This window comes from Podarcis filfolensis (genome assembly GCF_964270895.1).
Source record: "Podarcis filfolensis genome assembly, chromosome: Z".
Classification (NCBI taxonomy): Eukaryota; Metazoa; Chordata; class Lepidosauria; order Squamata; family Lacertidae; genus Podarcis; species Podarcis filfolensis.
Genome location: NC_139617.1, coordinates 271,784 through 299,781, shown reverse-complemented (window position 1 = coordinate 299,781; position 27,998 = coordinate 271,784). Strand labels below are relative to the sequence as shown.

Sequence of the window (27,998 nt, the reverse complement as noted above, 5' to 3'; positions counted from 1 at the left end):
GCAACAGCCGCCATCCCCCATCATCACCTCCTCCTCCTCCTGCACAAAAGGCCCGCTCCTTCTCTGGCCCCGCCTCTCTAGCGCTCCCGGTACCAGCATCAGTTGAGCGGTTGCTCCTCCTCCTGAAAGGAAGCCCCGCCTCTTCACTGCCCCCCCCAGCAAGTAAGCCCCGCCCTTTCTCTGCCCCCTCCCGGCTCCAGCATCAGCAGAGCGCTCTCTCGCTCTCCAATCACCTCTCCTCCTCTCTCCTCCTGTGACAAACCCCGCCCTGTCCCTGCCTCCCATTCTTTTTCCGTGTCATGTGATGCGCCGCGTCACGTGAGAGTTCAAGATGGCGGCGCCCGCTCGCTGAGGAGGGCCGGGATTTCTCGCAGGTGAGCCAGAGGCGCCTTCAAAGGTTCCTATTATTATTATTAATATTAATAATATTTATTAGATTTATGTTGCCCCCGACCCCTCCAGTTTCCTACTAATATTAATATTAATATCATTTATTTAATTTATGTTCCCCCAGCCCCCCTCCAGTTCCCCATTGCCCCCAAAGTCCCTCCAGTTTCCTACTAATATTAATATTAATATATTACTATCCAAACCCAAAGGCGCCTTCAGTTTCCTATTACGTTTTATTAATATTAAGAATATTTATTAATGTTGCCCCCAGACCCCCCTCCATTTCCCTTTTTCCCCCCAAACCCCCTCCAGTTTCCTATTAACGTTAATATAAATATAATCTATTAAAGTTATATTGCCCCAACCTCCTCCCCCAGTTCCCTATTGCCCCCCTCCACTAATATTAATATCATTTATTAAAGTTATATTGCACCCCAGGCCCCCCTCCAGTATCCTATTATTAATATTAATATCATTTATTAAATTTATATTGCCCCCTAGACTCCTCCCCAGTTCCCTATTGCCCCACAGAAATGCCCAGTCCCATGAGGCAGCAGTGTGCATTTCCCTCAGTTTGCCATTGCCCCACAGTCCCCCCACCAGCTTCCTATTGCCCCCAGTTCCCCATTGCCTCATACGCCCCCAGGTTCCTTGGCCTTGAGACCCCCACTGTCCCCAGAACCCCCATTTTCCTATTGTCCCACATGTCCCCAGTTTCCTATTTCCTCATATGCCCCTCAGGTTCCTTGCCCTCCAGTCCCTCCAGCTACCTATTGCTCCACAGATTCCCCCCAAGTTCCCTATTGCCCCACAGACCCCACCAGTTTCCTATTGCCGCATACGCCCTGCAGCTTCCTTGCCCCACAGACCACCACTGCCCCCAGACCGCCCAGCTTCCTATTTCCCCACATGCCCCCAGTTCCCTATTGCCTCATACACTCCCCAGGTTCCTTGTTCCCCAGAACGCCCCTAGATCCCTTTTGCCCCCCCAGACCCCCCAGTTTCCTATTGCCTCATATACCCCTCAGGTTCCTTGCCCCACAGACCACCACTGCCCACAACCCCCCCAGTTCCCTTGCACCCCCAAGTTCCTTTCCCTCAGTACCCCACTGCACCCCAGACCCCCTAGTTCCCTATTGCTCCCCAGACCCCCCCCAGTTTCCTACAGCCTCATACGCCCCCAGGTTCCTTGCCCCACAGAACCCACTGCCCTCCAGACCCCCCCCCCAGCTTCCTATTGCCCTCCAGGCCCCCCCAGCTCCCTAATGCCCTCCAGACCCCCCCAGTTCCTTGTTGCCCCCCACACCCTCCCAGCTTTCTCTTGCCCCACATGCCCCCAGTTTCCTATTGCCTCTTACACCCCTCAGGTTCCTTGCCCCCCCAGACTCCCACTACCCCCCAGACTCCCCAGTTCCCTATTGCTCCCCAGACACACACACCCCAGTTTCCTATTGCCACTTCCCCATCTTTGGCCCCCGCTGCTACCCCAGGGAAGAAGAGAAGTTTATAAAATGTGCTGCGGGTTACAATCAATGGGGTGAGAAATGTGTGCAGGGTATTGCAGTGGATTGCACTCTGGGTGGACTGAAATCAAATAGATTGAAATCACAACTGAAATCACTCCTCTGCCAGACTAGATTTCAATCCTTTTTATGGAAAGGTTCAACCTTGCTGGCATCCTCTGAATATGGGCAATCGGAAGAAGGTTTCATTTATGGAATAATGAATTTTCAGAGTCTTTTTTATTCTTGAGAATTTAACATCACGAGCCGTGATTGCTGCCTTACTGGGGGCTTCCATAGATTGGATGCTCACAAGAGAGAGACTGTCTTGTCCAATTCAATTTAAATTTAAATTAGATTCAGAAGCAAGAAAAACATGGGCCAGCTTTCATTGGAAAGGCTGCGTCGGCGGTGAAGTGGCGCAAGCTTTTCCTGCCCCGCCTTGGCCAGCTGTCTTGCGTTTCCGGTTCTGTGGCCGCCCTTGCAAATGCACAATTGATTTGTGCATTTTGGGAGGGGCGAGCATGAGTTGTGTTTCTGGCACTCATGCGTGCACATTCTTATTGGTGCAAGCATTCAAATATTATTTTTATTATTGTTAATAACAACAACAACAATTCAACAACAACAATTCAGCTAGGTCAGTGGGGGCAAGATGCCTCTGGCCAGGCGTTGACAGTGGATGTTCAGCCCGACTTCTGCTTTTTGGCGCAATTTAGCTGCCACGGCGGAAGAAAAAAACAGTTCTGCAGAAAGGAAGGGTGATGCCTTGCACAATCATCACAAGGAGCTCCTTGCACGGAGGCCGAGAGCCCTCTGAACTCAGCTGAAATACTCTCCAAGGAAGGGAGAGCTGGGAGGGACGCCGAGAGGCATCTAGTCCACCCTTGGGCAACTCAAAAATCCCCCCTGTCAATCACATTTGGATCGGGGTTGGGGTAGATGACCCTGGAACTCTTCCCTGTCTATCATTCTAGCAGGGGGTTGGACTAGATGGCCAGCTCAACCAATCAGATACCTTTCCAGCTGCAGGTTGGGCTGGATGACCCTGGAACCTTCCCTGTCTATCATCCTAGCAGGGGGGTGGGACTAGATGACCAGCTCCACCAATCAGATTCCTTCCTGGCCATGGGTTGGGCTGGATGACTGCCCGGTGTCCCTTCCAACCTTCCTATAGGAAAGACTTGCCTCTCCTTCTCTCTCGCCACAGATCCTGGACTGGCGGCCGATGGAGGGCCGCCATTTCCGGTGCGGGAGCTTCCAGAGCAGCACCAGCGACGAGGACCTAGTGGAGGTCGGCGACGGCGGGACTCTCGACTTCTCCCTGGCGGGCGACGTGCCCCCTCTGGACCGAGAAATGGCGCCAGGTGTGTGTGTGTGTGTATCAATATATATCACACAACATTTGACATTTGATTGCCCTCAGACGTTTTTGGCATTTTCCTCACCTGCTTAAAGATCAACCCATTCTCTGGGGAAATGACTTTGCTCTCCCGGGACTTTGCCCCTTCAACCCCATTCGCACTTGAGGCTCGTAATGCAATGGCTGGCAAGGGAGCCGCTGGTGGGATCTCAAACCCAGGCCTGTTGCCTCCTAGAAGAAGGGTTGAGCCAACAGATTTAATGAGAGGACACGAAGCAATTTATTGTGATTATATGTGAAAATTAATAGAAATCAATTTTTTTAAGGGAAATCAATAGATTAATTTTTTTAAAAAAATTCAAATTTAAATTGGATTTCTTTTCTCTTTAAAATGGAGATTTAAAACGAAATGCTTTTGGAGGAAAAATCTTTACAAAAAATTAAAAAATAAAATCATCCTCTTAATATTGACAATATTTTGAAAGAATAAAATTTAAATCCTCTCAGCAGGTTTCCCCTCGTATGCCGGCAACGGGTTTGATGAAATCGGCCAGATGCGCGACTTCCTGGAAGAGCCGCTTCCTGGAGTCGGGACTTACGAAGATTTCAACACTATTGACTGGGTGCGAGAAAAATCCCGAGATCGAGACCGGCACCGCGAGGTGAGGGTTCCAGGTTTGAATCTAGGTCTTCACGAGTGGATATGGCTCTCTTCCAATCAACTGAGATCCAGATTCAAATCCCGTCGGGCTTGCAGTTCCAATCTTTTCCCTATTTTACAAAGAGATTCAACCTCGCTGGCATTGATGTTCCATTTAAATCCCTATTTAAATCAGTCTGGCTGATTTAAATCAGGATTCAAAACCGGGATTTAAATTAAAGATCAGTGCCTGGGAGGTTGAATCTTTCCATAATCATGCAGACTTGATTAAATCCTTTTTTTTTTTTAAGGAAAGATTCAACCTCGCTGGCATTGATGTTCCATGTAAATCCTGGTTCAAATCCCGATTTACCGTATTTTTCGCCCTATAGGACGCACTGGCCCATAGGATGCACCTAGTTTTTTGGGGGGGGGAATAAAGGAAAAAATTTATTCCCGCCCCCCAGCCGCGGCTTCAGCGCGACTCGCGCTCCGGGCAGCAGGCTGCTATCTGCAGCCTAGGGAGCCCTGCAGGAACTCCCGCAGGACTCCCTAGGCTGCGGATATCTGCCGGAAGTGCGGGGTGCTCTGCTTCAGCGCGCCCCGCGCTCCGGGCAGCAGGCTGCTATTCGCAGCCTAGGGAGCCCTGCGGGAACTTTCGCGGGCTCCCCAGGCTTGCTGATAGCTTCCTGAAGCCTGGAGAGCGAGAGGGGTCGGTGCGCACCGACCCCTCTCACTCTCCAAGCTTCAGTGAAAGCCTGCATTCGCCCTATAGGACGCACACAGATTTCCCCTTCATTTTTGGAGGGGAGAAAGTGCGTCCTATAGGGCGAAAAATACGGTAAATCAGCCAGACTTGATTTAAATCCTTTTTTTACAGAAAGATTCAACCCAGCTGGCATCCTCTTCATATTGAATTTTTACTTAAATCCCCGTTCAAATCCCAATTTAAATCAGCCAGACTTGATTTAAATACTTCTTTTTTTACAGGAAGGCTCAGCCTTGCTAGCCTCCTTTTAATATTGACAATCGGAGGAAAGTTTTCTTTTGGGAACAATAAATTCTCTGCATCCCCTTCCACGACATTTATCAGCCCAGAAGCTTTGGGAAACGGGTTCAAATCGGGATAAGAAACAGCCCATTTTGGGGACAGTTATTTTTATCTTTATTTTCCCAATTTTTCCCAACTATGGCCAATCTAATCCCATTTTTTCCCCTTACCCAGATTACCAACAGGAGCAAAGAGTCGACTTTCGCCCTCATCCACAGCATCAGCGATGCCTTTTCAGGGTGGCTGCTCATGCTCCTCATCGGACTCTCGGCAGGTGAGAAAACAACAAACCTAAAAGAGGAATAATAAAATTATTATTATTATTATTATTATTATTATTATTATTATTATTATTATATAAAATTACTATTAATAATAATATTATTAGATAGAATCATCTAACAATCTAAGTACAAAAAGATGTTATAAATGGGATAAATTGATGGGGTGAATTTTATCTGCAATTTAGCGGAACCACCTGCTCCATCAGGGCCCAGTACGGGCCACACGATCTCCTGCAACGATTTTGCAAAGTTTTTTGCAGATAAAGTCACTCAGATTCAGGAAGAGGTAGACTCCACTGTGGGAGCAGGGCCGGAGCGGGAGAGTGCTAGTGTCCTGTCTAGTCAACTTGCGTGGGATCAATTCCAATCTGTTACCTCCAAGGATGTGGACAGGCTGCTTGGATGAGTGAAACCAACCACCTGTATTCTTGATCCTTGCCCATCCTGGCTGATAAAAGCTAGCCAGGAAGGGCTGGGAGACGGGCTTTGCGAGGTGGTGAATGCTTCTCTCTGTGAGGCAGCCTTCCCAGACCCGCTAAAAGGGGCGGTTATCAAACTGCTTCTTAAAAAAACATCGTTAGATGCAACCAATATGGCCAACTATCGCCCACTTTCAAATCTTCCATTCTTGGGCAAGGTGATTGAGAAAGTGGTTGCTGAACAACTCCAAGCACGTCTGGAGGATGCGGACCATTTGGATCCCTTCCAGTCAGGATTCAGGCCTCATTATGGGTTCTGTTCTCTCTCCCATGCTTTTAAACAACTACACGCAGCCACTGGGAGAGATCCAGCAGAACTTTGAAGGGGACTTGGAAACTACAATTAATCCAGAATGTGGCAGCTGGACTGGTGACTGGGAGCGGCCACCGAGACCACATAACACCGGTCTTGAAAGACCTACATTGGCTCCCAGTACATTTCCGAGCACAGTTCAAAGTGTCGGTGCTGACCTTTAAAGCCCTAAACAGCCTCGGTCCAGTAGACCTGAAGGAGCGTCTCCATCCCTATCGTTTTGCCTGGACACTGAGGTCCAGCGCCGAGGGCCTTCTGGCAGTTCCCTCACAGCAAGAAGCCAAGTTATAAGGAACCAGGCAGAGGGTCTTTTTGGTGGTGGGGTCTGCCTTATGGAACGCCCTCCCAGCAGATGTCAAAGAGAAAAACAACTACAGTGGTACCTCGGGTTACATACGCTTCAGGTTACAGTTAATTCTGCTTACAGACTCCACTAACCCAGAAATAGTGCTTCAGGTTAAGAACTTTGCTTCAGGATAAGAACAGAAATCGTGCTCCAGCGACACAGCGGCAGCAGGAGGCCCCATTAGCTAAAGTGGTGCTTCAGGTTAAGAACAGTTTCAGGTTAAGAACGGACCTCCAGAATGAATTAAGTACTTAACCCGAGGTACTACTGTACTAGACTTTTAGAAGACATCTGAAGGCCGCCATGTTTAGGGAAGCTTTCAGTGTTTGATGCATTACTGTATTTTAATATTTTATTGGCTGGGGTAGCCCAGCCAGATGGGCAGGGTATAAATAATAAATTATTATTATTAGATATAATCATCTTTTTACAGCAACTCCAGGCGGCTTGCCATACGTATAAAAACACTATGTTCTTGATGTTTTATATGGGATAAATTGGTTGGGTGAAATAATAATAATAATAATCCGCATTGGCCCGAACATTAACCGGACTTTCACTATTCAAATCGATTTAAATCAGCACTTAAATCACCATTTAAATCCCTCATCCGTCAGACTGGATTTACAGAATTTACTTTACTGGAATTTACTGAATTGAGGTTTTCTCTACTGAAAGATTCAACCTTGCTGGCATCCTCTTAATATGGGAAGGCCTGGAGGGAAACTGGAAAACTTAGGGGGGGGAACCAGGTTTTTTCCAGAAAAATGGGGGGTGCACGTAATATTAAAGCTATATCAAACTGTTTTTTCCCATTTCTGGTTTCCCTCCATTTTTTCGGGTTTTCCCCCCAGGCCTTCCCATGTCTATTGTGCCTGTTATTCTCTCCTCCTCCCTAATTGTTCTTGCAACGACTTCCAATACCAAATTAAATAGTAATGGAGAGATGTCAAGGTGCTTTTTTTCAAAAAAAAAAAAATTAAACTGAAGGAATTTAAAGGATTTTAAAAAACACTCTAAAATTTAAAATGAAAATGGGGAAAACTGAGAATTTTGATTTTTTGAAAATTAAAATGCAATATTTTTTTTTTAAAAAGAAAATACACAGGGGCTTTGGTTGGCACAATTGTCCCTTCGGCCCATTGGGTGATATAGACAGATAGATAGATAGATAGATAGATAGATAGATAGATAGATAGATATGTGGTTTTTTTAAAAAAAAAATCAAAATACACAGGGGCCTTGGCTGGCTTGATTGACATCTCCACCCATTGGCTGACGGATCTGAAGGAAGGCGTGTGCCTCAACGGGTTTTGGTACAACCATGAACATTGCTGCTGGAATTCCCGAAATATCACTTTCCAGGACCGGGACAAATGTCCGGAGTGGCAGACGTGGGCGGAGCTTCTGACCAGAAAGAAGACCGGGGTGAGTGGCTTCCCCCAAACGTCCCCAGAAATAATTGCAAATTAAATCACGATTTAATTCACAATTTACCATATTTTTCGCTCTGTAGGACACACTTTTTCTTCTCCAAAAATTGAGGGGAAATGTGTGTGCGTCCTGTGGAGCGAATGCAAGCTCCTTGGCTTCAGCGATAGCAACGCGAAGCCTCCGAAGCGCAGAGGGAGAGCTCCCTCCGCGCTCCGGAGGCTTCGCGTTGCTTTCGCTGAAGCCTGGAGAGCGAGAGGCGTTGGTGCGCACTGACCCCTCTCACTCTCCAGGCTTCAGGGATAGCCACCTGAAGCCTCCGGAGCGCAGCGGCAGCTCCCCCTGCACTCCGGAGGCTTCGGGTTCCTTTTGCTGAAGCTGGGAGAGAAAAACTCTCCCGGCTTCAGCAGAGAGGGAGAGCTGCGCAGCGCCCCTTCAGCGAAGCAGCAGGAGAAATGGAAGGGGCTCCGTTTCTCCTGCCGCTTCGGTGAAGGTGCGCTGAGCAGAGAGGGGGAGAATTTTTTTTTTCTTGTTCTCCCCCTCTAAAACAAGGTGCGTCCTATGGTCGGGTGCGTCCTATAGAGCAAAAAATACGGTAATTCACGGTTTAAGGGTTTAAATCACAATTTAATTCATGGTTTAAAGATTTGAGTCATTCCAATCGCGATTTCACTCACAATTTCAGTCATGATTTAATTCACAATTGAATTTATTAAATAGTGGGTGGACATAGCAGACAACAGATTTCTCAAAGTAGTTCTTTATAAGTAAGCTGGAACAGAACTGAACAGCAAACAGTTCAGCCGGCCTGCTTTTATAGGCAGCCGGCTGTCAACATTGTAACAACAACAGCCCAGGGTTTCCCGCCTAAATTAACTGACGTGGACCAGAGTGAAAACTATATACCGTGGTACATTGAGATGCAAACGGGATCTGTTCCGGAGCCCCGTTCACATCCTGAATAGAACGTAAGACGCGACAGGGCATCTGCGCGTGTCACGCTTTGCCGCTTTCACCCATGCATGTGACGTCATTTTGAGCATCTGCGCATGGTCACCATGGAGCGCAACCCGAAAATACTTATCCTGAAGTGTATCTATCCCGTGATATGACTGTACACAATACCCCCTGGTGGCCAGGGTGAGAACATCAATACATAACACCCCTCCCCACTGAGATAAGGCATTCGTTACAATCATAGTGGTTCCATTACATACAGCAGTACCCTTATTGGTTTCAATAAGGCACATAAGCATATCGATTCCAGTTTTACAAATTCGCAGGCATAACTGTTTCACTATCAACTATATTGTCCATAAGACTCACCATCACATATTAATTGACCCCATTCACCATACAGCTTTACATGTGCAGTTTGTCCAGTGAACACAGTCTTTTAAGTAAACTGGTCGCTTGGAAACCCTGCCGGACCACCGAGGGCCAGTACCAGAGTCCGGGTGGCCACCTGATTCTGGCTGCGATTGTGGTGGGACCAAATGTTCCCCAAGTTCCCTGGCTCTGCTGCTGTCAAAGGAACCGCCGCGAGCAGACTCGGTGGACGGTCAGAGGCCAAGTCTCTGGGGAGCCAGGCAGACCCACTGAAACGGCTTGGTTCGGCTCCACGAAAGGAAGATGTAGGTGGAGCCTCGCCTTCCATTAGCATCCGCTCCGTAGCTGGGGCCACAGTTGGGGGCACAGCGGTAGTGTCCAAATCCCCAACCCTGCGCCTTAGCTGGTCTACGTGCCAGTGCCACAAGCATCCGTTCTCGAGTGCCACCTGGTACGAACGGGGCCTCGTGACTCCCACTACCGTGGCTGGCACCCAAGGAACATCACTGTTGACTTACAGATTTGAAAATAAGGGACCAGCAGCCAAAATAAGGGACCTGCAGCCTCACCTGTTCCCGGCACTGTTCTTCCTGTCCTCCTGCAGTCTGGTCAAACTCGTGCTGGTAGCTTCAAGAACACCGTCCAGCCAACTTTGTAACCAGAGGTTCAACTGAATAGAATCTGAATCACATGCACCACAAGGCCTATGCAGCCTCAACTTAAGATGGCTCCCTGGCATGGCTTTGCACTGCAAAGTTTGCAGCAGCATGTGCAACAAAATGGCGTCCAGCATTCAAAAAACCCCTCGGCTTGCAGTAACTAGCCACACACACACAGCCTCCCCCCCTCACCACCAGATCGCCAGTCACCCACCATTTTAGTCAACCAGCTCCTTTCTTTTCCCCCATAAGTCAATCGAAGGAGCCTCCAAAACAAATTCAAAAGCCCCCCCTACGAGATCTCCTTTCCTTTTCCCCCACCATGTGCCCCGCTCCAGATAGACGTTTTCGCCGGCAAGGGCGAGGGTAAGTTGATGACGTGTCCATCCGATTCCGATCCGAGCACTCAGCAAAGGTATGTTCAACTTCTGAGCCCCTCTGAGCCAAAGGCAGAAAGCCCAGCCAGCAGCCAAACGAAGCCTCAAGGAAAACCACCGTCACCTCTCCGCTGGGAAGCGCTGAGCAAAGGCGAGTCCCCAGGCAATGCAGCCGATTTGATCAGCACAAGGCATACAAGCTACACCCCCCAGTCGTTCTTAGACTTCTTATTGGGTGAGCAACACAAGCCAAGCAACACAGTTGGAGCCTCCCTCCTGCTTCCTTTGAAATTTAAGGGACATCATTTAAGGGACATGCATCAATAAGGGACAGCAGCGGGACATGGCGCTGGAATAAGGGACTGTCCCTCCAAATAAGGGACGCTTGACAGCTATGCCAAGGAATGTCCCCCACAAAGTTCCGGGCAAAAACCTGATCCCCTGGAATAAAGGACCGTGGCGCCTTAGTACAGCCCGGGGGCTCGGCCACACCGGGTGCAGCTGGTCAAGGAGAGACCAGAGGCGGCAGCCCATTAGCAGTTCAGCCAGGCTCCACCTTGTGGCTACATGAGGGGTGATGTGCTGCATGAGCAAGTATTCAGCGACCCACTCGTGCCAGTCCCTCTGTTCCAGGCGCGCCAGTGCCTCTTTTGCTGAGCACACCATTCTCTCGGCCTGCCTGTTGCTGGCTGGGTGAAAGGGTGTCGTTAGGGCATGGCGGATGCCCATCCCCAAGAGGTACCTTTCAAAGGTTTTTTAGCTTCTCTTTTAGCACGTCTCACGGCGCTGCCTGGACTTCTAGTGGCGAGACCAAAACTCGGGCCGTCTCAAACACCTCGGGCCCACAAAGGCTGAGGAATAGGCCCCACTTATGCTCCTCTGACCCTTTGTCAGCTCGTTTGCTTGGAGGAAGCAGGTGAGCCGAGCAGTAGAGGCACGAGTGAAGCCATGGTTCCGATGACAGATGGGACACGGTGCTCTAGCCAGAACGGTCAGCTCTGAATTGGGTTCTGTTCAGTGATTCTGCTCAGTGTTTCAGCTCAGTGATTCCACTAAGTGAGCGTCCGAATCTGGCTGTGCTCTGAACTGCAAACAGCTCAGCCGGCCTGCTTTTATAGGCAGCCGGCTGTCAACACTGTAACAACAGCCCAGGGTTTCCCGCCTAAATTAACTGACGTGGACCTGAGTGAAAACTATATGCACGATACTCCTGTTGGCCAGGGGGAGAACTTCAGTACATAACACCATTCACGTTTTAAAGATTTAAATCCTATTTCAGTTGCAATTTCTATCGTGATTTCAATCTCAATGGAAATCCCTTGTCCGTCAGACTGGATTTCCATCCTTTCTTTATAGGAAGATTCAGCCTTGCTGTTATCCTCTTAATACAGACTGTATCGTTTTCAGAGCACGGTGGATTTTATTTTGTTTTATTTAATTTATTTATATTATAATATGTATTTTATTTTATTATTATATTATGTTTTGTTTACTCTATAATATTTTATTTTATTTTAGTCTATATTATTCATTTTATAATATTATAAATATTAATTATAAATATTTAAATTTATTCCAATCCAATCGATTGAAATCCACCATCAGTCAGACTTGATTGAGATTATCTCTTTAATGAAAGGTTCAACCTTGCTGGCATCTGATTTTATTTTTATTTTTTAAGAAAATCATTTATTTTTATCCCCCCAATTTTAGGGCGCCCTTGCCTACAGCCTCAACTACTTCATCTACACTGCCTGGGCACTGCTCTTCTCACTGCTGGCTGTGCTTCTCGTTCGTGGTTTTGCACCCTACGCCTGTGGGTCGGGGATCCCCGAGGTAAGGCCAGCTAATCGATTATCAAGTCAATTTTGGTGCGACTTCCCACATGCTAGATTTCTGGCTGCAGGGATTTCATCCCCTCGTGCTCCCAAAATCTGAATAATTGTTGTAAATAACATGACTATCAACAGTATGAACTTAATAAATAATAATAACTCATAATGCATAGTATAAATAATTATATAAATTAAATAAGTACAAATTATTATGAATATTAATATAAATAAAATGAAGAATACTATTATACTTGAAATATACAAGAAATATGGATCCCTAGATTTCTAGCTGCGGGGATTCCCTTCCCTCCTGCTCTCAAAATCTGATTGGGGATTTAAATCGCCAGGATCTTTTCAACTAGAAATGTGGCTGGGGTTCATAATAATAATTAGTAATTATTATTATTATAAGCAACATGACTTTCAATAATGAGAAGATAAGAAATAAATAATTATGCATAGTACAAGTTATTATATATATAAAATAAGTAATAACAACCTCGATGAAGAAGATAAATATTAATATAAATAAAATGAATAATAATCAATATTAATTTTTATTCATTTATACTTATATTGTTTATAATTACAAACCATAATAACTTGGAAAATAATGATAGAGCATATAAATCAGGCATAGGCAAACTCCGGCCCTCCAGATGTTTGGGACTGCAATTCCCCTCATCAATGTCTTCTATAGATCTGTTTGGATGTTTTATTCAGTTCATACTTTGATATTTAGTATTTGGCAGTTGACCCATTATGGTAATGTTGGAGACTTTGCAAGAACTTCTTCACCTATGAAAACACATTCTGGATTTTTCTGAAGGGACATTCTAGACAAACATTTGGTGATGATGGGAATTGCAGTCCCAAACATCTGGAGGGCCGGAGTTTGCCTATGCCTGGCATAAATGATAACATGATAAATAAAAATAATGATAAATAAAAATAAAATGAAATAATTGAAATGATGATAAGAAATGAGAGAGTGCAAATGATAATAAAATGATAAATAAAAAATAATAAGTATAAATTATAATTAAAAAGATAAATTATAAAAAAGTGTTATGTACTGAAGTTCTCACCCTGGGCCAGCAGGGGGATACTGTAGATAGTTATGCAAATGAAGGATCGAAAGTGACGTTCAGTGATTGGATAGTTTTAGAAAATGGCAGCAGTTACATTGTTCTGGAGCTCTATATAAGCAGGCTGACTGAGCTCCTCAGTTCAGTTCAGTTACAGCTTACAAATAAAGAGCTGCTTTGGAAGAATCACTGTGTCGTCTGATATGTTCGCCCACAACTTAACAAAAAGGATGAATAAAAAAAATATAAATAATATAAAGAATCATCATCCTAAAAATATAAACAGTAATCCTTTTATTCTTTGCACCCCATCCCTCTGGCCATGCCGCCAACACCCCTCCCTTCCTCCAGGCCCCGAGTGCAAATCCCCAAACTGACATTTCTCCCCCTCCCTTTTCCAGATCAAGACCATCCTGAGTGGCTTCATCATCCGCGGCTACCTGGGGAAGTGGACTCTGCTGGTCAAGACGGTCACCCTGGTCCTGGCCGTGGCCTCGGGGCTCAGCCTGGGCAAGGAGGGGCCCCTGGTCCACGTGGCCTGCTGCTGCGGGAACATCCTCTGCCACCTCTTCACCAAGTACCGGAAGAACGAAGCCAAGCGGAGAGAGGTGAGGGACCCCTGGGGCACGTGCAGAAATCTTCTGGTTGTCAATATTCACAGGATGCCAGCAGGGCCGAACCTTTGCGTAAATAGTGGATTGGATTCCTGAATCCAATCGGGATTCAGGCCTCATCATGGGACTGAAACTGCCTTGGTCGCGCTGGTTGATGATCTCCGGCGAGCTAGGGACAAAGGTGAGAGTTGTTTCCTAGTTCTGCTGGATCTCTCAGCGGCCTTTGATACAATCGACCATAACATCCTAACATCCTTCTGGACCGTCTAGAGGGGCTGGGAGCTGGGGGCACTGTTATACAGTGGTTTTGCTCCTTCCTCCTGGGCAGTGTTCAGAAAGTGGTGGGGGGGATGAGTGTTCAGACCCCTGGGCCCTCACTTGTGGGGTGCCTCAGGGTTCCGTCCTCTCCCCCATGCTTTTTAACATCTATATGAAGCCGCTGGGAGAGATCATCAGGGGGTTTGGACTGGGTGTCCATCAATATGCAGATGATACCCAGCTCTACCTCTCTTTCAAATCAGAACCAGTGAAGGCGGTGAAGGTCCTGTGTGAGTGCCTGGAGGCAGTTGGAGGATAGATGGCGGCTAATGGATTGAAGTTGAATCCTGACAAGACAGAAGTACTGTTTTTGGGGGACAGGGGGCGGGCTGGTGTGGAGGACTCCCTGGTCCTGAATGGGGTAACTGTGCCCCCGAAGGACCAGGTGCGCAGCCTGGGAGTCATTTTGGACTCAAAGCTGTCCATGGAGGCGCAGGTCAATTCTGTATCCAGGGCAGCTGTCTACCAACTCCACCTGGTACGCAGTTACCAAGTTACTTGGTAATGTTACTTGGTAATGGCACCCGCCCTGTGGATCACCCTCCCACCAGATGTCAAAGAGAAAAACAACTACCAGTGGGAGTGAGAGCCCAGGGGTCTGAACACTCATCCCCCAATACCACTTTCTGGACACGGCCCAGGAGGAAGGAGTGGAACCACCGTATAACAGTGCCCCCAGCTCCCAGCCCCTCAAGACAGTCCAGAAGGATGTTATGGTCGATGGTGTCAAAAGCCGCTGAGAGATCCAGCAGAACTAGGAAACAGCTCTCACTTTTGTTCCTAGCCCGCTGGAGATCATCGACCAGTGCGACCAAGGCAGTTTCAGTCCCATGATGAGGCCTGAATCCCAATTGGAAGGGATCCAAATGGTCCACTTCTTCAATGCGTGCCTGGAGTTGTTCAGCTCAATCACCTTGCCCAAGAATGGTAGATTTGAGACTGGGCGATAGTTGGCCATATTGGCCGCATCTAAAGATGGTTTTTTAAGAAGCAGTTTGATAACCACCTCTTTCAGTGGGTCTGGGAAGGCTCCCTCACAGAGAGAAGCATTCACCACCTCACAAAGCCCATCGCCCAGCCCATCCTGGCTAGCTTTTATAAGCCAGGATGGGCAAGGATCAAGGAGACAGGTGGTTGGTTTCACTCATCCAAGCAGCCTGTCCACATCCTTGGAGGTAACAGATTGGAACTGATCCCACGCAACTTGACTAGACAGGACTCTAGCACTCTCCCGCCCCGGCCCTGCTTCCACGGTGGAGTCTACTTCCCGAATCTGAACAACTTTATCTGCAAAAAACTTTGCAAAATCGTTGCAGGAGATCTTGGGGTCTTTCCCAGGCCCCGGTGGCAAAGGTGGTTCCGTGAAATTGTGAACCACCTGAGTCTCCTGCTACTGTTTTCTGCAGATGCAATAGAGGCAGTGAAAAATGTCCTCTTTGCCGTCGCTATCGCCACTTGGTAGGCTCAACACTGAGCTCTAACCCATGTCCGGTCAGATTCAGAATGAGTTATCTGCCGCCGGCGCTCTAGCTGTCTCAGCGATTGTTTCATTGCCCTCAGATCCGTGGAAAACCACAGGGCTGTCCGGGCTCCATGCAATCGGAGAGGGCGCTTCGGAGCCAAACAGTTGATAGCCCTGGTTAACTCCATATTCCAGCAGGCCACCAGGGAATCAGCTGAAAGGCCATCAACATGGGATAAAACATCCGCTACCACTCTCTGGAAACCATTTGGATCCATTAAGTGAATGAATGAATCTTTATTTGCGTCAGCCATCGCCCATAGCAATAAAACAATGATATGATATACACTGATCTGATTCAGTGGTGATGCCAGCAAGGCAGACTAGTGATTTAATGATGATTTCAATCATGATTTAAATATTTTAAAAGTCTGAAAAATTATGATTCCAAAAGCTTCCCCTGGTTGTTGATATTCCATAAAGAAACCTTTCCGTAAAGAAAGGACTTGAATCCAGTCTGACAGATTGATTTCAGTCAATTGGATTCCAATCAAATGCACCCAGTCCATCCCTATTATCCAACCTGATCAATTCCTGCTTGTCAATACGCAAAACAATCTTATATACCTGGAAAGAAAATGTGCCCTTTTTTATTTAAAAAAATCTATTAAATTTTCCATTTTAACCATCAAATAATAACCCCATGAAAAATATTCCTAATTATAATACAATCCAAAAGACCAATTTTTGATCCATTTTTATATCTTTGAAGATTGGCCTCTTTTAACTTTCTCAACTTTCCTGATTTAGGTCCTATCAGCCGCTGCAGCTGCTGGGGTCTCCGTGGCATTCGGAGCTCCCATAGGAGGTGTCCTTTTCAGCCTGGAAGAGGTAATCAATCAATCAATCAATCAATCAATCAATCAGGTTGTTACGGTAAAACCTGATTTAAATTTATGGAAAATTTCATTTAATCTAAAAATGTTACTCACTAAAATTTTCTCTGCCCATCTGACTGGGCTGCCCCAGCAACCCTGAGCAGCTTCCAACAACTTTTTCTTCTTCTTCTTAAAATTGTATGATGATTATATTAACATTATTATTCTTCATTATTAAATGTTATGATAATTATATTGGCATTATCATTATCATAATATTTATTATTAAATTTTACGATAATTATATTCCTATTATTATTATTTATTATTAAGTTGTATGATGATAATATTCACATTATTCTTTTCTATCAAATGACATGATAATTATATTAAAGTTATATTTTATATATGATTATGTTAAAATTATGATGATTCATTATTCAATGGCATGACGATATTATATATTAATATATTAATAATTATATAAAATAATCATTGTTTACAACAACCAAGGACAAGTTAAATTATAATTACATACTATTCTCATTTACACGACTCTATGATCCCAGGTCAGCTACTACTTCCCCCTGAAGACGCTTTGGCGCTCCTTCTTCGCTGCTCTGGTGGCCGCCTTCACCTTGCGCTCCATCAATCCCTTTGGCAACAGCCGCCTGGTCCTCTTCTATGTCGAGTTCCACGCCCCCTGGCACCTCCTCGAACTCGCGCCCTTTGTCCTGCTGGGCGTCTTCGGTGGGCTCTGGGGGGCTGCCTTCATCCGCGCCAACATCGCCTGGTGCAGGTGCGTGGGACATGCACACGCATTCAGATTGCGCCCTGAGATAATATAAATTTTAATAATGTCATATTTCTTCTACATGCCTGCATGTCTCTTCTTGAGTGAACATGCAATGTATATTTCTGGGAAATTTAATTGAAAATTCCATTTAAAATTCCGGAAAATTAATTTACTTTTCCTGGATTTTTCCCCTGCAGGCGGCGTAAGACCACCTGGCTAGGCCGCTACCCAGTGGCTGAGGTCCTGGTGGTGACGGCGGCCACGGCCGTCCTGGCCTTCCCTAACCAGTACACGCGCATGAGCACCAGCGAACTCATTTCGGAGCTCTTCAATGACTGCGGGCGCCTCGACTCCTCGCAGCTCTGTGACTACGTCCGCAATGGCACCCCCGGGGAGGGTGGGGGGCCCGACCGCCTAGCCGGCCCTGAGGTGCAAAGCGCCATGTGGCAGCTGGCACTGGCGCTGGCCCTCAAGGGTGTCATCACTGTCTTCACCTTTGGGATGAAGGTGAGAGCCGGCCGGGCAGGTGTGGCGCCGAGATTGCACTGGGATTGTGTTGATTGTGCTCATATTGCGCTGGTTGTGCGCTGATTGTGTTGATATTGTGCTGATTGTGCTAATATTGCGCTGATGCCATGAAGGGCAAACGTACTGCTGCACATGCCTGGGGGGTGCCATGAACATTGCCTTCTCCCAAACCCCGATTCTGGTGGTGGGCTGGGGGTGGGTACAGCTGGGCACTACATTTCCCAGGCCACTGACCCCTCCAGCTTTCTCCCTTAGGTGCCCTCGGGGCTCTTCATCCCCAGCATGGCGGTGGGCGCCATCGTGGGGCGCCTGCTGGGCGTTGGCATGGAGCAGCTTGCCCTCCACCACCCCGACTGGGTGCTCTTCGAAGGCTGGTGCCAACCGGGCGCCGACTGCATCACCCCGGGCCTCTATGCCATGGTGGGTGCGGCCGCCTGCTTGGGTGAGTGGTGGCGGGACTTATGCCTTGCTGGCATCCTCTTCATTTTGACAATGAAGGTTTCCTTTTTGGAATTGTAAATTTTCGGGCTTTTTTTAGTTAAATAAAATTCATTTCAGTCGTGATTTGAATCAGTCAGGCTTGATTTAAATCCTTTCTTACAAAAAGATTCAGTCTTGTTGGCACAATCTTTCTTTTGGCAAGCAGCTAGAGGTTAAATCGGATTTAAATCAAAAACTTATCCGATTTAAATTTTTAAAAATCTGATTTAAATTTAAAAAATTGTGTTAAATAAAAAACTGATTTGAATAAAAAAACCAAAATTGAAAAAATCTGATTTAAATTGAAAAATCCAGACTTAATTAGAAATATCAGATTTGAATCAAAAGGCCGATTTATATCAAAAATATCCCATCAATTTTTTTAAAAAACCCATTTAAATTTTGAAAAATCCCATTTCAATAAAAGAAATCCAACTTACCCGTATTTTTCGCTCTATAAAACGCACCCGACCATAACACGCACGTAGTTTTTAGAGGAGGAAAACAAGAAAAAAAATATTCTAAACGAAACAGTGGATGTATGATTTTTGTGGTTCATGCTGTGGCCACAGACATGTGATCTGACAGTGAGTTTGGAGTAGCCCAATGCAAAAATCCTGAGGATCCATGTGGATCCATGCTTTGTAACCACGTTTTTGCACCACTGTGGCCCCAGGCAACAGTGGGTGCGTGATTTTTTTGGTGCAAGATGCAGCCATGGACATGCTATGTGATCTGATGGTGAATTTGGGGTGACCCAGTGCAAAAATCCTGAGGATCCATGTGGATCCGTGCTTTGTAACCACGTTTTAAGTGGGGAGGAAAGGAAAAGCACTCAAGGGACAAGGAGCACGCGTGGGGTGTGTGGAGAAGGATGCTGCTAATAATGAAGAAGAGGGGTATAAGGGGAGGAACCAACCGGACAGGACTCGTGTAAGCGGCTCCTCTCCTCTCCTCTCCTCTCCCACTTTGCTCCTTTAAAGAAGCAGGCTCTCTGTCCCTCTCTCCTCCCCACTCAGCAGCTCTTCTCCCGCTTTGCTGTTTCAAAGCGAGCCACAGAGGAGGGAAGGAAGGGGAACCATGGATCCTCTGCTCACGACTGCAGCAGATCCCCCCCCCCCCCCGCCACCCGTCGGCATTCCCTCCATAACATGCACAGACATTTCCCCTTACTTTCTAGGAGGAAAAAAGTGAGTGTTATGGTGCAAAAAATACAGTAAATCAACAAAATCCCATTTAAATCGAGCAAAAAAATCCAATTTAAATGTTAAAAAACCCAATTTAAATTTTAAAAAACCATTTAAACCCACAAAACCCAAAAAGAAATCCAATTTAAATATTTAAGAATGCAATATAAATGTTTTAAAAGTCCAATTTAAAACAGAATTCAAATGTTAAAATTTTGATTTCATTTTTAATTTTAAAAATTTGGTTTCATATTAATATTGATTTTAAATAATTGCCGGTTCATCTCCCCCCTTCCAGGCGGCGTCACCCGCATGACCGTCTCCCTGGTGGTCATCATGTTCGAGCTGACCGGCGGCCTGGAGTACATTGTCCCCCTCATGGCTGCCACCGTGACCAGCAAGTGGGTGGCCGACGCGGCAGCCGGGCGCCAGGGCATCTACGACTCCCACATCCGCCTCAACGGCTACCCCTTCCTCGAGGCCAAGGAGGAATTCACACACAAGACCCTGGCCGCCGACGCCATGCGCCCCCGCCGACCCGCCGACCCACCGCTGACTGCCCTTCCGCAGGACGCCATGACCCTGGGAGACGTAGAGGGGGTGCTGGGCTCCACCGGCTACAGCGGGTACCCGGTGGTGCTCTCCCGGGAGTCACAGCGCCTGGTGGGCTTCGTGCTACGGAGGGACCTGCTCATCTCCATTGGTGAGGGGTTCGAGAAAGGTTAAGCCTTGCTGGCATTATCCTCTTCCTCTCAGTTTCTGGTCAAGGTCCAGGTTCGAATCCCCATTGGGATTGATTGAAACGCCAGCAAGGCGTTTCCATAAAAGGGGGGAATTTCAGTTGGCTGAGTTTTGCACCCGGACCAATCCTCCTCTCTCTTTCCCCTACCTCCAGAAAACGCCCGCCAGACCCAAGAGGGGATCGTGACCTCCTCAATGGTCTCCTTCTCTGACCACTCGCCCCCGCTGCCCCCGAACTCACCGCCCATCCTGAATCTCCGCCCCATCCTCGACCTCAGCCCCTTCACCGTCACTGACCACACACCCATGGAAATCGTGGTGGACATCTTCCGGAAGCTGGGCCTCCGACAGTGCCTGGTGACGCACAATGGGTGAGGCACCAGGTGCAAGACGGTGTGCAGTGGGTACGAGAGGTGTCAGGTGCAAGACAGGTGCCGGGTGTGAGAGATGATGGGAGTGTGAGGGGTGCTGGGTTCGAGATACATCGGTGCTGGATGTGAGGGATGCCGGGTGCGAGACACACGGGTGCTGGGTGCAAAAGATGCGGGTGCTGAGTGTGAGAGGTGCCAGGTGCGGGACATGTGAATGCTGGGTGTGAGGGGTGCCGGGTGCTAGACACGTGGGTGCTGGGTGCGATATGGACAAGCAGAGGAAGATTTTTCAGACCAGGGTGGATTGGATTTAAATCGAGTTTATTAAAATTAGTTTTCACCCACCCTGACCCCAGAATAGGGACCTCGGTGAAGACTTGAGTTTGAGAATTACACCACCATTCTCTTCCAAATTAACTGTTCTTTTCTTTTCTAGGAAACTCCTGGGAATCATCACCAAAAAGGATGTTTTGAAACACATCGCACAACTGGCTAATCAGGATCCAGATTCCATCCTTTTCAATTGAAAGCGGATTCGGGAGCCAGGTGCAAATGCCGTCTCCCACATGAACCTCTAGCCAAGATTCCTCTTGTTTTTCTTACGGAAAATCCAGATCAATCAAATGATAATCATGTTTTCTTTCTTTCTTTCTTTTTCTACAAAATTGCACTATGGAAATTTGGCAGAGATTTTGATTTCACTTGAAGAAGAAGAGACTTAATTGAATTTAGATTTTGGAAGCGAGATTCCGGGAAGGAATAAAGGAAATAAACTGGAAATAGATCTTGACCGCTTTCTCTTTTCATCCATATTCATAATATGATGCCTTTGCCCTCTTCCAAAATGGCGCCCATGCCTCCTCTGACCACTCTCTGCTCATATTATGGCGCCTTTGCCCTCTTCCAAAATGGCATCCGTGCCTCCTCTGCCCACTTCACGTGGCAATTCCTGCTCATATGGTGCCTTTGTCCTTTTCCAAAATGGCGCCCGTGCCTCCTCTGCCCACTTAGGAACCGCCCTGTTCCAAAATGGCGACGGTGCCTCTGCCCACTTCTGAAAATTCCCTCATCGCTTGCTGCTAATCATAATGGCGCCTTTGATTCAGCTTCAAAAATGGCCCCAGTGCCCTTGTCAAAGATGGCGGGTGTGCCTTCAGCTCTTGAAAGCCTTAGCTTCTGCCCTCACTTCCTTTGCCTGCTGCCCAAAGGGTGCCTTCCCTTTTCCAATATGGCACCCCCAGCTTCCCCTGCTATTACCTTCAACATCATCATCAGTACTTTTTTCTGGGGGGAACGCATACTCCTAAATATTTTGTGAATCTAAGTTTGGCCTCATGGAGGGGCAGGAGTTCAATAGGAGTAGGTAATAGTAATAATAATAATAATAATAATAATAATAATAATAATAATAACAACAATAATAATGATGATTTTATTATTTATACCCTTATTATTTATTACATCTCTCCCTGTGCCCCTCTACTCAGGTCTGCTGCTGCTTGTTTAAAGGTAAAGGGACCACAGACCGTTAAGTCCAGTTGCGGATGACTCTGTGGTTGCGGCGCTCATCTCGCTCTGTGGGCCAAGGGAGCCGGCGTTTGTCCGCAGACATCTTCCGGGTCATGTGGCCAGCATGACTAAGCCGCTTCTGGCGAACCAGAGCAGCAAACGGAAACGCCGTTTACCTTCCCGCCAGAGCAGTACCTATTTATCTTCTTGCACTTTGACGTGCTTTTGAACTGCTAGGTTGGCAGGAGCAGGGACCGAGCAACAGGAGCTCACCCCGTCGCGGGGATTCGAACCGCCAACCTTCTGATCGGCAACTCCTAGGCCCTGTGGTTTAACCCATGCGTCCCATGCTGCTTGTTTATGATTATGTATTTGTACATATTTAATTACAGTAATATAAAATGATTATGATTATTATATCATAGTATATTAAAACTTATTATTTATCATTAAATCTTATGATGACTATTTTATAGTATATTCACATTATTATTATTTATCATTAAATTTTACAACGGTTCTATGATAGTCTATTAAAATTATTACTATTTATTATTACATTTTGCAATGATGATATTCACATTATTACTTTGGTAAATTTTACGAAGATTATATTCACATGTTATTTATTATTAAATTTCTCAACGATTGTAGTAAATTTATTATTTTTATTAAACTTTACGAAGATTATATTCACCTTGTTATTATTAAATTTTGCAACAATTATATTAAAATTCTTGTTTTTATTCAATCTTATGATTATATTCACATCATTATGATTTGTTATTAAATTTTGCAATGATTATGTTAAAATCATTATTTTTATGAAATTTTATGAAGATTATATTCACCTCATTATGATTCATTCTTAAATTTGTTAATTACACCCTGCCAATTCTATGATCCCCCAATAGAGCCCTTTGAACTGCCACTCTCCTGGCAGTGGCAAAGGCACCTTTGGCTGCGTGCAGAGTGCCACCCCATGAGCCACCCCATGGAGGCTCCTCCGGAAAAAGGGAGGAGCTAAGGATGGCTTCCTGATTGGCTGCCCTCTGCACATGCTCCGGTTTGCCCTCACCGGAGGATACAGGATACAGAAGAATATTCCATTTCCATTTATTGCTAGGCCACCCGATCCTTGCAGGTATAAAAATCACAATACGCAAAACGCAGAATATGCAAATGCAGAATATGCAAAAATCATTAATGGAAGAAAAACAATCAGCCCTCTTTCCCCACCCCCCACCCCAAAAAAACCCTATTATTTATTAACTTTTAGCAAGAACACAGATAGATAGATAGATAGATAGATAGATAGATAGATAGAGATAGATAGATAGATAGATAGATAGATAGATAGATAGATAGATTATAGAAACTCTACCCATGTAAATGCCAAACTTCCAATTTCAAAGAGAGATGCTTTGATAAATTACAATATAAATTACATCCAGAGCGTTCCCCTGATCCAGCTAGCCGATATCTCCCTCCCCAGAAGACGTCAGTGGAGAAACCCAGGTCTTCATCATGATGCTCCACACTAGGTCCTCTCGTCCCAGGATGGTCCTGAGTTCGAGTCCAGTCCGATCTCTAGCAGACTGAGAGAGAGGGAAGGAGTCCCCAAGTTGGAGTTCATCGGTTGGGGGTGGGGATCTTAAGGTCATGATGGGCCACCAAGCTTGGTAGCAGGACCTGGGAGGAGGTTCTTGAGGTCTTCTTGGACCACCAACTTCACCTGAATCTCCCCAAGTTTATTTCAAGTGGGAGGAATGCCAGGTTCGGCATTGAGGGAGCAGGAACCAGATCTAAGATGGGAGTTTGGTTTTCTAGAAGGACCTGGGAGAAGGATCTCAAGGTCTTGGTGGACCTTCATCTTCCGGGCTCTTAGGTCCTCAGGACAGGGTGGCCGGACCTGCAGGGGCTGACGGGACTCGAGGTTCTGGAGCTGTTCTGGGCTGGCCAAGTTCTTGAGCAGGTGGTTCTCCCGCTGCAGACGCCCGTTCTTCTCCAGAAGCTCCTGGATCTGGTCCTTCAGGAGGTCCACCTCCTCTCGCACGGCGTACACCAGATGGGTCTTCACCAGGTCCTGCCAGGGAGAGATTGGGGTTGAGTCGAGGACAGGAATCTCAACCGTAATGGGGGCGGGGCGGGCAGCAGGGATGGGGGCGGGGCAGGTAGGCGCCCGCCCCCTCAAGACGACACTCACCAGGGCCTGCTCGATCTTGTCGCCGATGGCTCTCGAATCCGGATCGCTGCAGCAAGAGTGGGGAAAGAAGAAGGGAAAGTGGAGTGAGACCCAGATCGGCTCCTTTTCCGAGGCGCACCTGTCTCCCACCTGGATCGAGGGGGAATTTTGAGAGCTGGAAAAAATGGCCACCAAGCATAGCTGTCAAGTGTCCCTTATTTGAAGGGACAGTCCCTTATTCCAGCGCCATGTCCCTCTGCTGTCCCTTATTGATAGATGTCCCTTAAATGATGTCCCTTAAATTTCAAAGGAAGCTGCTCCTCTCCCTCCCTCCCTGCCAGCCAGGGAGGAAGGAGGCTCCAACTGTGTTGCTTGGCTGTGTTGCTCACCCAATAAAAAGTCTAAGAACGACTGGGGGGGGGAGCTTGCATGCCTTGTGTGTGGCTAGTTAATGCAAGCTGAGGGGGTTTTTGAATGCTGGACGCCATTTTGTTGCACGTGCTGCTGCAAACTTTGCAGTGCAAAGCCAGACCGGGGAGCCATCTTAGGTTGAGGATGCATAGGCCTTGTGGTGCATGTGATTCAGATTCTATTCAGTTGAACCTCTGGTTACAAAGTTGGTTGGACAGTGTTCTCGAAGCTACCAGCATGAGTTTGACCAGACTGCAGGAGGACAGGAAGAGTGGAGTGCCTGGAACAGGTGAGGCTGCAGGTCCCTTATTTTGGCTGCTGGTCCCTTATTTTCAAGGCTCCTGGTCCCTTATTTTCAAATCTGTAAGTTGACAGCTATGCCACTAAGTGGGGCTCTAACCCGATGTTCTAACCTGGGGGAGGCCACGCCCACCAAAGCACAAGCTCCGCCCACTTGGCCCCAACTGCCAACCTCGTATCTGCATTGCAGTGGATTGGGCTAGATGACCCAGGTATCCCCTCTCTTGGGGGATTCCTGCATTCCAGGGGGTCCCTCGTTGCATGGGGTTGGGCTAGATGACCCTGAGGGTCCCCTTCCCTTGTCCATCATTCTTGGATCGCTACATGCCTGTTTCTCACTCCCTGGCAAGAGATCGGGCTTGGCTGCCAGCAGACGCAGGACTAGAAAAACAGGAAGAGGGTTCGAGAGATGCCAAAACCTCGTGGGCATGTCAAGATTACATAAGGAGGGAGCAAAATATGTTGTGGCTCAGACCACGCCAGAAACGTCCCTTCTAGCACCCTCTCCCAGCCCAACCCAAAAAAAGCAGGAATCCCCCAAGAGAAGGCACACCCAGGGTCATCTAGCCCAACCCCCCGGCAATGCAAATTGTACATTTTTATTTTTATGTATTTCATTTAAATATGTATTTCATTATTTTCTTATGATGTATTGCATTATGTATTTTTATTTTTTATGTATTTTTAATGCCTTTCTATTTTTATGTATTTTGTCATGTGTTTTTATTTTTATGCATTTTTATTATATAATTTTTTAATGTATTTTTATTTTTACATATTTTTACGTATTTTTTATTTTTAGATGTTTTACTTTACTATTATGTATCTTATTATATATATTTATTTTTATGTATTTTCTTATGCAATAGAAGGGACACCCAGGGGCATCTAGCCCAAACTCCTGCAATGCAGGAATCTCCATACAAAAGGGACACCCAGGGTTATCCCAACTACCCCCCAAAAGCAGTATAGAAAAATCTAATCCACCTCACACACACACCCAATGCACCAGAACATCAGATAATGCTGGAGCACGGACCTCGAACCCGCCACCTCCTCCTTCTTTCCTGGGAAGAGGAACACGCCGTTCTCTTCCCAGCCTCTCCTGATCCAAATTTCTATTTCTATTTGTATTTCTCCCTGCTTGGCAGGCACCCAGTTCCAGCTGCTGGGCGGATACTGGTCCTGGCAGGACTCCCAGTTCCCTGCTGGCCGGCACGCCAGGACACGAACCCGGGGTGGGAATCTCAGGAATGTCAACATTGAAGCATGAAGCTGGAAGGGGCACCCAGGGTCATCTAGCCCAACCCCTGCCATGCAATTGTGCATTTTTATTTTTATGTATTTTATTATGCATTTTTATTTTGATGTCTTTTCTAGGAGGGACACCCAGGGTCATCCAGTCTAACCCGCTTCCGACGCTGCAACCCTATGATTTCTTCCCCGGTGTTATGCAAAGACTCAGCCTTGCAGGCATCACCTGGCCAATTCATTTCTGGAATCATGACTGAATAACAACAACAATAACAACAACAACCCACCTATCTGGCTGGGTTCCCCACCTCCCTCGAACCCGACTGTTCTATGATTTCATGATGCTTTGCTTGGGGTTGGACTAGATCACCCCCGGGACCCTCTGAATCTACATTCCCATTCCTCGGGGGATCTTCCAGCTGCTTCTGGGCCCCCGACGTGCGGAGACACGTGCGGCAAGACACGCCCAGACACGCTTACACGACACGTGTCGGCTCGCATGCTTCCTGTTGTTCTGGGGAAGCGCCCGCCCAGCTACGGCCGACGACGCAGAACCGAGAAGATGGATGGGGCCATCAGTGGTGGTCATTCAGCCCCAAGCCACGTCTCTCAGCTGCAGCACCCAGGAGGACAGGTGGCCCTGGTCTGGGGTGGCACCTAACGCCCCTCCCCGCGCCTTCCTAACAGCACCCACCTGCGGAAGAACAGCAGGATGGAGAGGAGGGTCGTGTCGGCGGGCTGGTGGAGGTTTTTCTGGCAAACCAGCTGCACCAAGGCTTGGTTGGTGGTGGTTATGGTGAGGTTGCCCCTGGGGCCGCGCTGGTAGCCCCGCCGCGGGCTGTCCTCGGGGCTGGCCAAGGGGTCCAGGCTCCACTCCTCCTCGGAGGAGGTCGACATGGCGCTGGGCAGGACTCAGGAGAGGTGGGGAACTGGTGAGGAACCACCAGTGGAGATAGCAGTGGTCCAGGAGAACTGGTCCCGCTGCTCCCAACTGAGCGCGCCGGGCCGCAAGGAGCCAACCAGTATATCTCGGAGGGTTCCTGAAGACCTGGCCACCACCAACCCTGCCGAGATGTGCACCACCAAGCTCTTCCACTTGTCCAAGCAGTCCAGCAGCTGCTCCTGAGCAGGAGAGGTCTCCTCTGAGCCAGAAGAACCCAGCGATCTCCTGGGCGCGGCCAACTCTGCCGAGATCTCCGAGGTGTGCCCGCTTCCCACGCCCCTCCAACCAGCCAATCCGCTGTCTCCGTGATTCGGGAGCTACCGCCTCCTTGGCACACACCCCAACCCGGCCGAAATGCCACCACCAAGCCTTCACCCGAGCTGCCCAACAGCTGTCCCTCCGTGGCATCCAGCCAGATCTCTAGACGGTGGCGCTGCCCCCTGCTCGCTGGGAGAGGGCGGCCCAAGGGACCCGGGGGAGCCATCAGCGCCACCGCCGCGCGCGCCACCCAGAGGCAAGGCAGGCAGGACTTGGTGGTCGTGGTGGCCTCTCGGCAGGGTTGGGTGCGACGGGGAGGTCGCCCTGAAGTCCCCGAAGTAGAGTTCGAGATACCCCAGATAGGCGTGGTATAAAGAAATAAAGAAATAAATAATGATGATGATGATGATGATGATGATGATGACCCTCGAAGCTCTCCTCGCAAATCTCCAAGGAAGGAGAGGATAAAATGGGAGAATTTATTATTATCAGTTATTATTATTAGTAGTAGTATTAACATCAACATCATCTTCATCATCATCGAAAATCTCTTAGCAAATTTCCAGCTCAAGGAAGGAGAGGATAGAATGGGAGAGTTGGAAAGAACCCCGAGGGGCAGGCGAGACATTTATCCTAGAAGCCGATAAATATCAGTGGCAGACGGTCCGTGGATAGT

The 27,998-nt window shown here is 47.4% G+C and overlaps 2 protein-coding genes across 9 annotated transcripts; one reads left to right on the top strand and one right to left on the bottom strand.

The window, feature by feature from the left end:
* The first annotated feature begins 235 nt into the window (after positions 1-235).
* LOC310754008 (H(+)/Cl(-) exchange transporter 5-like) lies at positions 236-23,212 on the top strand. Of its 7 annotated transcripts, none has more exons than XM_083595397.1 (15): positions 280-374; positions 3,103-3,259; positions 3,766-3,917; positions 5,121-5,220; positions 7,606-7,796; positions 11,878-12,000; positions 13,489-13,695; positions 16,292-16,372; positions 16,929-17,158; positions 17,353-17,662; positions 17,939-18,125; positions 19,649-20,053; positions 20,246-20,462; positions 20,899-21,008; positions 21,950-23,212. In XM_083595397.1, the coding sequence occupies exons 2-14, from the start codon at positions 3,121-3,123 to the stop codon at positions 20,987-20,989; spliced, it is 2,433 nt and encodes an 810-aa protein (XP_083451523.1). In that variant the 5' UTR covers positions 280-374; positions 3,103-3,120; the 3' UTR covers positions 20,990-21,008; positions 21,950-23,212. The 7 variants fall into 7 exon arrangements, with proteins under 7 accessions (XP_083451522.1, XP_083451523.1, XP_083451521.1 ...); XM_083595395.1 differs by having other exon boundaries at positions 3,763-3,917; XM_083595396.1 differs by lacking the exon at positions 21,950-23,212 and having other exon boundaries at positions 236-374; positions 20,899-21,242.
* Positions 23,072-27,508, bottom strand: LOC310754050 (protein bunched, class 2/F/G isoform-like). 2 transcript variants are annotated; one of them, XM_083595500.1, is made up of 3 exons: positions 26,816-27,508; positions 24,178-24,223; positions 23,072-24,057 (listed from the first exon to the last, which is right to left on the bottom strand). In XM_083595500.1, the coding sequence occupies exons 1-3, from the start codon at positions 27,016-27,018 to the stop codon at positions 23,728-23,730; spliced, it is 579 nt and encodes a 192-aa protein (XP_083451626.1). In that variant the 5' UTR covers positions 27,019-27,508; the 3' UTR covers positions 23,072-23,727. The 2 variants fall into 2 exon arrangements, with proteins under 2 accessions (XP_083451626.1, XP_083451625.1); XM_083595499.1 differs by lacking the exon at positions 26,816-27,508 and adding an exon at positions 25,868-26,791.
* Positions 27,509-27,998: the final 490 nt, after the last annotated feature.